The 13,976-nt window shown below is 45.1% G+C and overlaps 1 protein-coding gene across 1 annotated transcript in view; it reads right to left on the bottom strand.

The window, feature by feature from the left end:
- ATP8B1 (ATPase phospholipid transporting 8B1) overlaps nucleotides 1-13,976 on the bottom strand; it is a 117,111-nt gene that overhangs the window by 50,785 nt on the left and 52,350 nt on the right. The window contains exon 2 of the mRNA XM_004422575.3: nucleotides 9,271-9,473. Coding sequence (XP_004422632.1) covers nucleotides 9,271-9,451 — 181 coding nt within the window. The 5' untranslated portion in view covers nucleotides 9,452-9,473. The remainder of the gene's footprint in view (nucleotides 1-9,270; nucleotides 9,474-13,976) is intronic.

Below are 13,976 nucleotides of genomic sequence, written 5' to 3' on the forward strand. Positions count from 1 at the left end.
ACTTCCTCCCTCCGACTTATTTCACTTAGCGTTATACCCTCAAGGTCCATCCATGTTGTCACAAATGGCAAGATTTCATCTTTTTTATGGCTGAGTAATATTCCATTGTATTTATATACGACATCTTCTTTATCCATTCGTCCCTTGATGGGCACTTAGGTTATTTCCAAGTCTTGGCTATTGTGCATAATGCCACAATGAACATAGGGGTGCATATTAGAGATCCACACTCTTAATTCCGAATTCTTCTCTGAAGGTCTCACTTTCATCAGGTCTACAGCTGTATTTGTTTTGTTGACACCACATCCAATCTGAAGTTATGCCAAGAGAGAGAACTTCCTCTGTATGTCCTGATGCTCATGTGGTGATGCTCTTAAACCTTAACGATTAAATATTCCATCTTTCATTTATTTCTTTTTTTGCTGGGAAAGATTCTCCCTGAGCTAACATCTGTTGCCAATCTTCCTCGCTTTTTTTTCCCTCCCCAAAGCCCCAGTACATAGTTGTATATTCTAGTTGTATGTTTAAACATTCCATCTGAAATACTGTCAACCAATGATCATTTCACCCCTGAACAGAATTTTGAACAACAAAATTCTGAATTGGAAAAGACTTTTAAGGAAATGCAGTTTTGTATTTTCAAGTACAGAGTGCGACCCAATCCAGGTCTTTGGGGACTGCCTCTAACAAACAGACAGATGCGCATACCGAGCCTACCAGCTGCTCGCAGGCATGCACCTCAGAGGCACCTAGAAGCTGTTCTGTGAGTGGTTTAGCATTCCCTGCACAATCTTGTTCACAGTGTTATTTGGCTTTAAACAAAAAACTAAAACAAAGAATACTGACATTGAAGCCTCCATCTGAATCATCTCCAACTCCAAAGTTGCAGAATCAGAATTAGCCAGTCTAATACACCATAGTCACACGTCTTTGCTAACCTCACAAGCACAAGAAGGTGTGCAAACTGGGCAAGTGTAGACCTAGGATGCCCTGGTGCTGGTGCATATGACTGTGCTGCGTGGGGGTGTGCATGTGTGCTTACGGAGGGGTGGGGGGCAGCTGCCTGAACTCACCCTCTCTCTAAGAATATGCCACTTACTTGGGTGCAGCAAAACCCAAAAGTCAATCAACGACTTACACTAAGGACTGCAGTCTGAGAACTGCTCAGTGCTGTCAGTTACCTCATGGTCAAGAATTTAAAATTCTGTCACTTCCCGGGGACAAGGCCGCACCATTCTTCATCATTTCTTACATTTTATCTTATATTTTTTTTTTTTTTAAGATTTTATTTATTTATTTTTTCCCCCCAAAGCCCCAGTAGATAGTTGTATGTCACAGCTGCACATCCTTCTAGTTGCTGTATGTGGGATTCGGCCTCAGGATGGACGGAGAAGTGGTGCCTCGGTGCGCGCCCGGGATCCGAACCCGGGCCACCAGCATCGGAGCGCGTGCACTCAACCACCAAGCCACGGGGCCGGCCCTTATCTTATATTTCTAATTGTCAGCTAGCCAGTCTCACAAATGGATGTTCCACAGATATCCCAAACTAGTCAGTTCAAAACAACAATCCTCTTCTCAACCTACAAAAGGGCTCCCCCCACCCATTACTCATCCCCACCAATGGCTCCATCATCCATTGAGGCAGAAAGCACTTTCCAAAGGTGGCCACAACAGTGTATCTCACCCTGCAATGACCTTGTTTACTCCCTCATCAAGAAGTGATGTCTTGGGGCTGGCCTGGTGGTGTAGTGGTTAAGTTCGCTCGCTCCTCTTTGGCGCCCAGGGGTTTGTGGATTTGGATCCCGGGCACAGACCTACACACCACTCATCAAGCCAGGCTGTGGCAGTGTCCCATGTACAAAGTAGAGGAAGATTGGCACAGATGTTAGCTCAGGGCCAATCTTCTTCACCAAAAACAAAAAAGAAGACGACGAAGAAGTGGCGTCTAATTTCCCTTCCCTTGAATCAGGCTGGCCTCAGTGACTCTCGTAACCAAGAGAACATAGCACAAGTGAGGCTGCATGGATCCTGCTACCAGCTTCTGCTTTGAGCTCTTAGGACGCTAGTTCTCCATATGGTCCCTCTTAGGGCACTCCCACGGCGGCCCAGGGCGGTGCTAGGAGGAGCCCAAGCCACATGGAGGGGCTCCCCTCAAAAGACCCAATTGAGCGGGGTTTGAGTTATCCAGCTCAGGTGCCTGACACAGAAGTGAAGAAGCTTCCAGATGATTCCAGGCCCCAGTGGTTCAAGTCACCGCAGTTGTTCAAGTCTTCACAGCTGAGGCCCAGGCATCCTAGAGCAGAAACAACCCATCCCCACTGTGTTCTGTCTAAATTCCTGATTCACAGAATCTGTGAACATCATGAAATGGGCATTTTATGCCTATACGTTTGGAGTGGGTTTTTTTGTTTTTTGTGTGTTTTTTGTGAGGAAGATTGGCCCTGAGCTAATGTCTGTTGCCAACCTTCTTCTTTTTGCAGAGGAAGATTAGCCCTGAGCTAACATCTGTGCTCATCTTCCTCTATTTTGTATATGGGATGCCTCCACACCATGGCTTGATGAGTGGTGCATAGGTCCGTGCCCAGGATCCGAACCTGTGAACCCCGGGCCGCTGAAGCAGAGCACGTGAACCTAACCACTACGCCACCGGGCTGGCCCCTGGAGCGTTGTTTTTATGCAGCAATAATTACCAAGCATATCCACTGGAGTGCCTAAGCCAGAAATCATTCCTCAGGCTTCCTTCTCCCTTGACCCTCCCATCTAACGGGACTTGTGTATGTCAAATTCTGAACATATGTCATGATCTGTGCCCTTCTCTCCATCCTAGCCATCTTGGTTTAGGTCCTCACCACTTTTTACTTGGATTACTGTCTACTCCCTACTCTCTACTGCTGCCAACATGAGATTTCTAAGATAAATTCAAGTACTCAACGTATATTTATTAAGTGCCTGTTATGTGGTCTGTGTGCGACAGACATGGCCCCAATTCTCATGAAGCCAACAGTCTAATGGGGGAGAGCTTCGTTAGTCACACAGTCATTTGAGGAGATGATCATAATGCCCTCAGGGGTATGAAGCAAAGTGCAAGGGGCTCTGGGATCCTACAGCAGGGGGTCTGCTCCAGGCTGGGGCTGGGGGTGGGGGCAGAGAAGGCTTCCCCAAGGAGGTGATGCCTACTTGATACCTGAAAGGTGAGAAGGAGCCAGCCACAGGGAAGGGGCTGCCCGGGGCACCGTGCAGAGTGACTGGGAAATCATGGGGGAGGAAAACCCTTGCGTTAACCAGGAACTGGGGGAACAGGGTGGATGGAGCGTGGTGAGTGAGGCTGCAAGCCACAGGCAGCCACCCCAGCTGGGAGAGGAAGTCAGGGCCAAATCACATGGGCCTGATTAGCCAAAGGAAGGAGCTGGAATCAGATTCTAAGTGCAACCAAGTCTTTTTCCACGATGCAGACTGGACTGAGAAGAGCAAACCTGGTTATGGAGAGGGCGTCGTGAGAGGAGGCCACTGCACACCTACTCGTGTTATTTTCAGCCTGTGCTTTAACGGGTCCCTGAGGCCTTCAGGACTATCCAAACTCTTCAGCATGGCCACCGCCTACCTTGTCATCTAGCCTCCAAGAATGACTTGCAGTTCCCTGAACTCTCAGTTCCTTCAAGCCTTTCTTCACGCCGCAGCCTGGAACACCTTCCTCCTGAGACCACCGGGGTCCATTTACCTCTCACACTTACTTAGGACTCAGCTCAGGTATCCTCACCTCCAGGAAGCCTTCCCTGACCAGGGAAGGCAACTGAAGAGCTCGCCTGGTTCCCTAGTCACACCTCTGTTGAAACACTCTAACGCATTCAATCACAAATGCCCACTGAGTGTCTACAACATGCCAGGCACAGAGGCTGGTGCCCCGATGCCAGCTCAGAATAAGACAGATAGGACCCTGGGCCCTGGTAGCACTTACATGTTAGCTGGAAGATGGGCAATATACAACCAGACACTCAGTTTTTAAATTACACTGTGATAGGTGCTGAAAAGGAGGTGAGTGAGCACATATTAATCCTCTCTTCTCATAATATCCTCTTTCCCCCAGGCTTAATTTCAGTTCCTCCACGTGCCACAGGCATGCCACCTTCCCTCCTGCCACAGAGACTCTGTATGCAGTCCCCTACTTGGGACCCTCTTGCCTCTCCCCTCCCCTAATTAACTCCTCCTCATTTTTCCTTGACACCTCAGGCACGCCTTTTTTCACAAGGAAGCCTTCCCTGACCCCCATCCAGGGCAGACTCTTTTGTCACAGCTCTTGGAGCAGAACCACAGGAAATTCATGAAAAGACCAAGTCATTGCATGAGTGCGGCTCTTTTGCAAGCTTTATCTTTGTCCCTGTAGTTTTATATGTGCATGGGTGGACTTTTCCATAAACACAGTTTTCTGTCTTCTCTTTGTTTGAAGAGACTTATGCCTTGACCTCCTGCAGGTGTGCTGAACTATCTGAGACCCAATCTAAGATTTTATCTGAGAAACCACTGGGGCATAGGAAAGCATGGGGGTGGGTCAGCATAAGTGTGCATAGTTCTGCAAACAAAGAGAAGGCTGGAGAGGCTGGATTCATGGGGAAGGGTTATAAGTTAGCAGAGGCAAGAATAACACTAAATCACCAAAAATTTCCTCAATATGTGGGAAAGCTCATTGCTGGGAAAGTTAACTGTTCTTCATCCCATTCACCTCTCTATCCATTCATTGTACCTGGATTTGGGGATGGAAGGATCTGTTCAAAAGAATGACTCTGCAGCTACATCCTGTGGAGGCCAGGAGGACCTGAGTACCCCAAAGGGTGGAAGAGGAGTCGAGAAGAAGATCCGATGAACGAAAGATGGGAGAGAAGACGATGTGTGGGGGTGGACATTTTAGGTTTGATGTGAAAGACGTTAAGGGAGGAACTGGTGGGGTGTGTGATAACAGCTAATATCTGCATGCCTGGAACTGCTCTAAGTCCTCTACATTTATTTTCTGATTTAATCCTTCCAACCACCCAATGAAGTAGGTACTAATATCATGCCCGTTTTACAGATGGGGACATTGAGCCACAGAGAGAGGAAGTCCTTTCCTCAAGGTCACACAGCTAGAAAGTGGGGAAGCCATGGCTGAGACCCACACAGTCTGCGTCCAGCATGCTCTGTCTTCACCACCACACGTTGCCTCTCAGAGTCACGCACAGAGATGCGGCACATGAAGCAGACTGAAGGGGATTAGCTTGCCGGAAGGCCTGTAGAGAGAGAACAGAGTATGAAAGGGGACGGGAACATTTGAAGGGTGGGAGGAAGAACAGCCAGGAGGAAGGAGAAATAGAGGAGTGGTGGGACAAGAGGGTGCCGTCATCTGCCAGGGAGGTCAGCATCTCCGGAGGGAGAGGCTGTTAAAAAGGTCACGCCCTTCAGAGAAAATAGAGGTTGCAAGATGATGGTTGATGAAAAGCTCGCTGGACTCAGTGCCAAGATTCTTGGTGTTTAAGAAAGTGTCGTCCATAGGGCAGTGGGGCAGCCCACAGAGGGGAAGAACCCAGGAGAACGGGAGGATGCGGTGGTAGAGAAATGTGTTTCCAGAAGCTTGCCTGTGAGAATAGGAGACAGGACACCAGCCCGAGGCAGAAAGCAAGACTGAGGTAAGAATTTGCTGTACGACAGGAAAGCTGTGAGCATATTTGTAAGCCAGCCACAGCGGGAAGGTGGGAGAGTTAATCAACAAAGCAACATTGCCGAGGAGGCAGAAGAGAGCTGTCTCACCCCATCCCCAGGCTCAGAAGAAAGAGCCACTTTGCACTAATCCAGGAACCCTTCCAGAGCACTGATTTAGTCCCAAGGACTTCATCTCTAAGCTGGGTCCCGACTGGCACAGAATTATCCCAAGAGTTGACCTGGGGAGACCAGGATGGTGGGGTGGTAAGCTAGAACGAAAAACAGCATTGTAGAGCCGAGGAATTTTAGGAACCAGTGGCTGAATAAAATGAAACAGGTTTCTTTAAAGCCAAAATTTGGATCCTTTTATGCTAATGAACAACCTTAAACTCCAAGAAGAAGATAAAGAATTCTGAGTTTCCGGTCTCCGGGGCCACAGAATCTTTGTGTCCTGGAATATCCAGCAGAACTAGTGTTTCCCAGAACACACTATGGGAAATACTGTTCTAGTGTGCTCATCAGGAAACGAAAGTGTTCATTCCATAGCATGGAAAACATTCCCACTCATTTTTGTCAACCCTGCTCAAAGTAAACAAAAGGTAAAGTTACTTGAGTAAAATCTGTGGGCTTATCTCTTCCTCCCCAGCACATTCTAACAGCGTGTTGACACTTATTCTTGAGTCTCAACGGCACACAGTAAAGGTCCTTTGACTGAAAAGCATTTGCAATGGGTCTCTCGTTAACACTTGCTTAACACTTGCCCAGTTGGGCTAGGGCATCTTTAAAAGAAGAAAACCAACTTTCTGCACTAAGATGACATTGTTAAAGAAATGCATGTGGTTCCCGCACCTTCAGGCATTGCACCTTCAGGCACTGCTCTCCCGTAATGGGCACTGGCCCCTACTGTTACTCAACCCGACGGTACTTCACAGAGTGACTCACGCTCTGGTGTGCTAAAGAACTGAATTCCTGGAAGACCATTGTCCTTCCTCTAAAATTCAAGACAGACAGATGATGCTTAAAAAGAAAAGTTAGGGTGACACTGGCCTTAATTGGGAAAATGCCTAAGTGAGAATAAGAAAAAAAATTAATTAAGAGAAGGGGAAAGAGGAATGCAGAGGAAGAAGGGAAGGAGAGAGGAGGGGAGGAGAGGAAGCAGATTGGTTGTGGGGAATGCAGGGCAGAAGTAGGAATGGGAAGAGAGAATTCCAATGCTCACTGAATGTCCTCTGTGTGTTTACAAGGGCAGATAGAGGTGTTAGAATAATAATATTTTTTAAAGTCACAGGCGAAGACACTTGACTTTTGAGTTTTGGGTTTTGAGAAACGAGAACCAACAAATTCACCTAGAAATGGAGGTCACCATTGGAAAAGACTACGAAGAGTCAGGATCACGTCTGAGCTCCCTCAGTGCCTGTATTCTGAGGGTAGAAATCCATAAGAAATATGATGGGTAAACTGAGGGATCAGGAAAGGGCCCTGAGAGGCCAACCCGGTGGTGTGGCAGTTAAGTTGGTGCTCTACTTCGGCGGCCCTGGGTTCGCAGGTTTGGATCCCGGGCATGGACCTACGCACCGCTTATCAAGCCATGCTGTGGCAGGTGTCTCAAATAAAGTAGAGGAAGATGGGCACAGATGTTAGCCCAAGGCCAATCTTCCTCAGCAAAAAAAAGAGGAGGATTGGCAACAGGTGTTAGCTCAGGGCTAATCTTCCTCAAAAAAAAAAAAAACAAAAGAAAGAAAGAAAGGGCCCTGAACCCCAGAATATGGAGGGAGAGTTGGAAGAAAAACAGAGGTGAGAGTTGCTATCCACTCCATGCTGCTCTGACATTTCTGCAGGCACCCACCCCCAGGCCCTTTGCGGCGTCCTGGATCACACATCCGATAGCGTGGCACCAAGCACCAACAGCAGAGTTCACCTTAACCCCGCTGAGCCAATTCTCTGCCACCTCACCAGCTATCCGTATATGGTAGAGATTCTAAGATTGTGATAAGAAACTTAGCAGTACAGTGGGGGAAGGAATGAGGAAGAAACATGTTATTCATTATTTGGGCAATCAAGTAGAACTCCCTTGCTAACTTGTCAGGCTACTTCAGCTTTACCCCCATCTGAACAATCTCCAGTCTGGACCTGTTACGACAGAGGCCACATTCCTGTTCAAATTGGCGGTGATTCCATTTTAATTTAGCTCAATTATCATGATTGTAGTACCTTCTGCTTTGAGGCAGAAAGCACTTAAGCTTTAATACTTAATAGCTTAAAATTACAGCCCGAAATCCACAGTAAGGTCTAATGATTTTAAATGTTTGATTTGGAAAGCTGAGGACGGGCAAACGACATACACGGGTTGATACACTCCCCAGGTTTCAGCGCCTGCAGGGGGAGGGGCCCACATGGACATGTGCACGCCCTCACATCGAGAACTTCCCCACACAGAAGAGCTGAAGAGAGGCAGCATCTGACCAGAGCAGGAGGAATCATTACATAAGTGGGATTTCATGCCTTGTCACTTTTTCTACAGATGAAAACTGAAGGAAAAAAAAATGCACCCCAGCTTAACCAGGCAGCAGCACCCCAGAAGGAGAAACTAGGGGCCAGGGAGTGACCCAAGGGAAGCAGACTTCTGGTAGACCCAGAAGGGCAGACTGGCACTGATGGAGACTTTAGAGAAACCAGATAAAACCAGAGGTTATTCTGACTGAGGCTGTGGAGAGGTACATCTGAAGATCCAGAAACAGAATAATTTTGTGGAGATTTCTGTAAATGGGAAACTAAAGTTATTTAGCTGGAATTCAAAGGGCTGTGGAGGAAACATTTTCAACCTGAAATCTAGAGCAAATCTGGGGTCCAAAGAGAAAAGGCTCAGCTTCCTCAGGGAGCAGAAGAGCTACGAGAAAAGACCACATTTGTTTGCCAGGGAGGGAGTGCTGGTAGGAAATGAAATAGAGAAGCCATAGGAGAAAAAGTATAATCAGAAAAGTAAGCTACGTTCTGTTATCCTAAAATGATGGACCGTCTGTGACCATTTTCAAGAAACATCAGTAGAGCTGAGAAGTTGTGACAGGGACGATATGGCCCACAGAGTCTAAAATATTCACCGTCTGGCCCCTAACAGAAAAAGTTTGTTGACCCCTGATCTAGACCCAGTCTTGAAGCTGCCCTGCTTCTGGGCAGGTAGCATGGTTTGCTGTATAACAGGCCCGTTGTGGCAAGCAGAAACCCGTAAAAAATTTCCTACTAGAGAGCCGAAACCATTTTACATTCACAAATGACTGAACAAAAGGTATGGTAACTCCAAGGTTCCTGGGTGCAGTAATAAGCAAATTCCTCCTTATAACTCCCTCCTAAAAATATAGACACTCACCAAGAACTTCTATTTTCTCGGCAGAACTTGTCAGGTATGGTCAACCAGCCCTACACACTGAGGACAATGTGTAGTGGTTCAAGCCCATCAGCCATTCCTCCAGTTGCATCCTAAGATAAGATAAGGAAGATGCCTCCTGGACCATCCAGAAGGGGCTGGCCATCCTTTGCACCTGTTGGCACTGCCCACATGAGGATTCACAGGGACCGGACCTAGTCTCCAGGTCCCAGTGTGGTTACCTTTTCTGAATGGCTCCCGGTTTTCCTCAGCTTCTCTGTTGACTCGATTTTGTTCTGGTTCAACCGTTGGCCCCTGGTCTTCAAGTTCATCTTCTGTTTCATCGTCACTGTAGGGAACCACTTCGTCATTAGGTTGCGAATCCTCCTCAAATGTTGTTTCTGAGTCTCTTTCTGTATTCATTCTGCTGGCAAATTGGAACTATCTGGTTTAAAAGAAAGAGAAACCAGAGTGAATTATGACTCTTGCCCAGTTTTTGTTTGAATTCTGCCTGCGTCCAGTTACAATGCCCTTTCCACAGAACGTTATCTTACTGCTGCGTAAATATGTGTGAATAGTAACCCAAAAGTTCAAATTACCATGCAAATAAGAACAAAACCATTGAGTATTGATTAAATGCTTGGGTGAGAATTAACAACAAAAAAATGGGTGGCTGCAAACTTTTTCTTTTTCAAGAACGGTACACAAACTTAAAGGCAGTATTTCAAATTGTGGGTTTCTACCCGGTAACATAAATCTAGTGGGTCACAACCAACATTCAAATAAAATGAAACAGATTATAAAATATCAGAATACAGCATGCATAGCAAGAATTGGTACTGTTTGGTGAAAAAGTTTTACAAAACTGACACAGACACATTTATTTGCATTGTGGGTCTTAATGGAATTGAATTTCTTACTGTGGATTGCTGGCGGAGTTTGAAAACCACTGCCCTAAGATATCTGGTTTCTGCTAACGCTAATATTCTGAGCCTTTACTCTGCAATACGTTTTAAATACAAGCTTACATACATCCTCAAATTTTTCTTTTTCTTTCTTTTTTTTTTTTTACAGTTTTATTTATTTATTTTTTGTGAGGAAGATCAGCCCTGAGCTAACATCTATTGCAAATCCTCCTCCTTTTTTTCATCCCCAAAGCCCCAGTAGATAGTTGTACATCATAGCTGCACATCCTTCTAGTTGCTGCATGTGGGACGCGGCCTCAGCATGGCCGGAGAAGGAGCGCATTGGTGCGCGCCCGGGATCCGAACCCGGGCTGCCAGTAGCGGAATGTGAGCACTTAACCACTAAGCCACGGGGCTGCCCCCTCAAATTTTTCTAATGACTTCCTGGGAACACTCCCTAGCTATTTTCCTAACTGCCACCACCACTCCCTGCATCTGGAATTGGTATTCAGGTGTATACCACTGTATGAAGTGACTCACACAAGTGACAAGTACAACCTTAGTTACATTTACATGAGGAAAATATTTACACAAATAGCTCACATACATGAGGACAGACATACACCCTGGAATTATTTACATAAGCATCACACTGCCATGTACTCAATATTGTTAATAATAGCAGCTCACATTTACTTAGTGTTAGCTGCACGCCAGACCCCGTGTGAAATGCTTTATAGACATTGGCTTCTAGAAACTTCCCACCCACCATGGTGAAGGTATTATTGTTATTCCTACCCTGTGGACGAGAAAACCGAAACTCTGGGATGCTGAATAACTTGTACAACAATTATTAAAATTTCACAGCAAAAGGAGATCTATGTTCTACTTTTGTGTTATAGTTTGTTACATATTTTAATCAAGTGTAAGCTGCCTTGAATGGAACTATTTAGCTGATGGCATGCTTTATTCCAAATCTAGCATCTTGGACATCTAAATTTTTATAGCCACAAGTGTACATCTAGGAAATGTTCAAATATTTATATGAAGATTTTGTCCAGTATTATTCAAGACAGTAAAACCCAGAAGCAACCTGGATGTCCAACAATTGGCAACTGCGTAAACGAATCATGGCCTCCTCATACTATGGGACAGTGCACAACGATTTAGATCAGAAGAGTTTTTAATGACGTTGCAAAAGTCCAAACACATTAAGTTGAAAGGTGAGTTAACAATCTACACGTACAGAATAGTCCCAGTTATTCAAACATACACATTTATTCATTTTCCAAAATTTCAACAAGTGCCAGCCATGATTTTAAGTGAGAGGATGCATGAAAAGGGCTCGATTCAGTATTTAGCCTACAGTAAATACTCAAACATTAGTCATTGTTATTGTTAACAATTATTTCCATAATTTGAAACAATGTTATTTATAATAACAAATGGAACAGTCTATCTCTTTAGGCTTTTCCATCTCCAAAAATCACTTCTAAAATGCATCTGCCCCTCGTTGGGAAGTAAAATATGAGACTATTATAAAATACGAGTACACTTAAGCACAGGCATATTCAGTTTTAAAACCTCTTAATTGCAGAGTAAAACATTTTCCCTCTTTCCCAATTTTCTGTGGTTTGTAAACGACGATTTCTTGGGATTTTACACATGTTTATATGGCCTTACTTGTGGTTTTGTTATATACTGCCATCTATGTTTTAGCTAATATTTAAATTTAATACACTCTTTTAAAAATTCCCAAACTCCTAAAGGCAAAACTTTCACCAGAAATCTTTTAGAACAAAAATAATAAAAGTGGTTACCATTTATTGAGCACCAACTATGTGTCAAGCAGGACAATCTTGTGAGGTAGATATTAACCCATCTTACAGATAAGGAGACTGAGGCTCAGCTGGCAAGTGGCAGAGTCGGGATCTAATCTCTCCATTAGAGGGGCATATAAAATATTGAAAAGTCTGAAAGCACCATATAGAAACATTTTTTTATTGTGGTAAATATACATAACATAAAATTTACCATTTTTGGTGTACAGGTCAGTGGCATTAAGTACATTCTATAGAAATATCTTGTAAGTGATCATTTCATCATCATTATTGCCAAGCGTCTCCGTGCTTATTTCCCATGTTAAGACCGGATCCAGTCTGAGGTTGAGAGAGGAGACAGACAAGCAAAAAGGAACGAATTCGACAACCACAAGTATGTGATCCAAAGTAAGCAAGGCCTTACATAGCCAACCAGCTCACCACCCAAACATGCACCACAGGCCACATCTGTGTGGGCCAACTGGGAAAGCAGAGGCAGGGGCTCAAGGCTGAGCAGGAAGTTCTCTGCTGTGTGTATGTGAGTGTAATGCACACACACAGGAATAGGTTAGCTCTTAGGACCACCAAAGCAAAATTAGGAACAAACCATTTCTTTGAAGCCCTAAGTAATATAAGGAAGCTTTCCAGGTCTAAACCATGATCACTATAAGGCAGGCACTATATAAAATATGGATTTGGAAATGTCAGAATGTCTCTTGCCACCGCACATTGTCTCCGGCACATTGCAGACAACTAAGCATTTACTCAACCTTCTTAAGCGCCTGCTGGGCGCAGCCTACTACACTAGACACTGGGAACAGAACCACTTAGAGATTTCCAGGATACTAAGGGATATAGATAAGTAAATTACGCCTAACAGTCACAAGACATAGCAAGGCCAGTCATTTCTGCCCAACACACACCTCCAATCCATTCCCTCCTCTCCTCTCCTCTCCATCTCCACGGCCACCACCCTGATTCAGACTACCATCATCTCTCTCCTGAAATGCTGCAAGAGGACTCCAACTGGGTTTCCCGCAATCGACTTCCACACGGCCACCAGAGTCATGCCATTCTCCTCCTTAGACCCTTCCTGGGTGTTACGGACTGAAGTGCATCCCCTAAAATTCAAAGGTTGAAGCGCTAACCCTCAATGTGACTTTGCTTGGAGATGGGGCCTTTAAGGAGGTAATTAAGGTTAAATGATGTTATATTGGGGGGGGTCCTAATTCAATAGGTCTAGTGTCCTTATAAGAGGAGGAAGAAACACCAGAGAGCTCTCTCTCTTTTTGTGTGTGCACAGAGGAAAGGCCAAGTGAGGACACAGCAAGATGGCAGCTGTCTACAAGCCAAGGACAGAGGTCTCACCAGAAACCAACCCTGCTGGCACCTCGATCTTGGACTCAGAACTGTGAGAAAATAAATGTCTGTGGTTTAAGCCACCGAGTCTGTGGTATTCTGTTATGACTGCCTAAGAAGACTAAAGCAGACTAATGCACTATTTAATTTACTTTAAATTAAATCCACATTTCCCCAGCTTTGAGAGATCTGCACACTCCTACAACCTCCTTCTTGCTCACTACTCCTTAGCCCAATGGCCCTGCTTTCAGTTCCTTAAGCAAGTAAAGCCTTTCCTACCTCAGGGCCTTTGCACCTGCTCTTCCCACTGCCTGAAATGTTCTTCTCCTAGTTGCTTGCATGGCTGCTATTTCTCATTCTTTAGGTCTCCACTTCAATATCCACTTCCACTGATGGTGTTGAGCAGGTATCTGCCTTCCTCTTCCTGCTCCCACTGGCTTCCTGACCACTTACATTTCTGTTTCCTTCCTTGCACTCACCACAACTTGTAAATATACATTTGCTTTTACTTATCATCTGCCTCTCCCACTAGACCACGAGCTCTACAAGAACAGACTCCCACTGAATACTCAGTGCCTACCACATAGTTGACATTCAAAGATCTGGGGAATGAATAAACTTTTAATAAAGTCTTCAAGGGCTTAGAGAGTTGTCTTATAAAAGGTTCTTCAGCATCTCTCCACAGTTCACACCTACCACACAGTAAAAGACTTCAAAAGTCACTGGATGAAGGATAAAGGCTGGAGAGCAATGATGAAGGAGAAGAGGAACACCTAAGTTCAGAAGTTGTACACGATGGAGTCTGACTCATTCAAGTCCATCCAACAACTATTGCCTAAGATTTTACCATGCACACAAAACTAA

The sequence above is a fragment of the Ceratotherium simum genome, chromosome 14 (assembly GCF_057802395.1).
Source record: "Ceratotherium simum simum isolate JZ-2026a chromosome 14, ASM5780239v1, whole genome shotgun sequence".
NCBI lineage: Eukaryota > Metazoa > Chordata > Mammalia > Perissodactyla > Rhinocerotidae > Ceratotherium > Ceratotherium simum.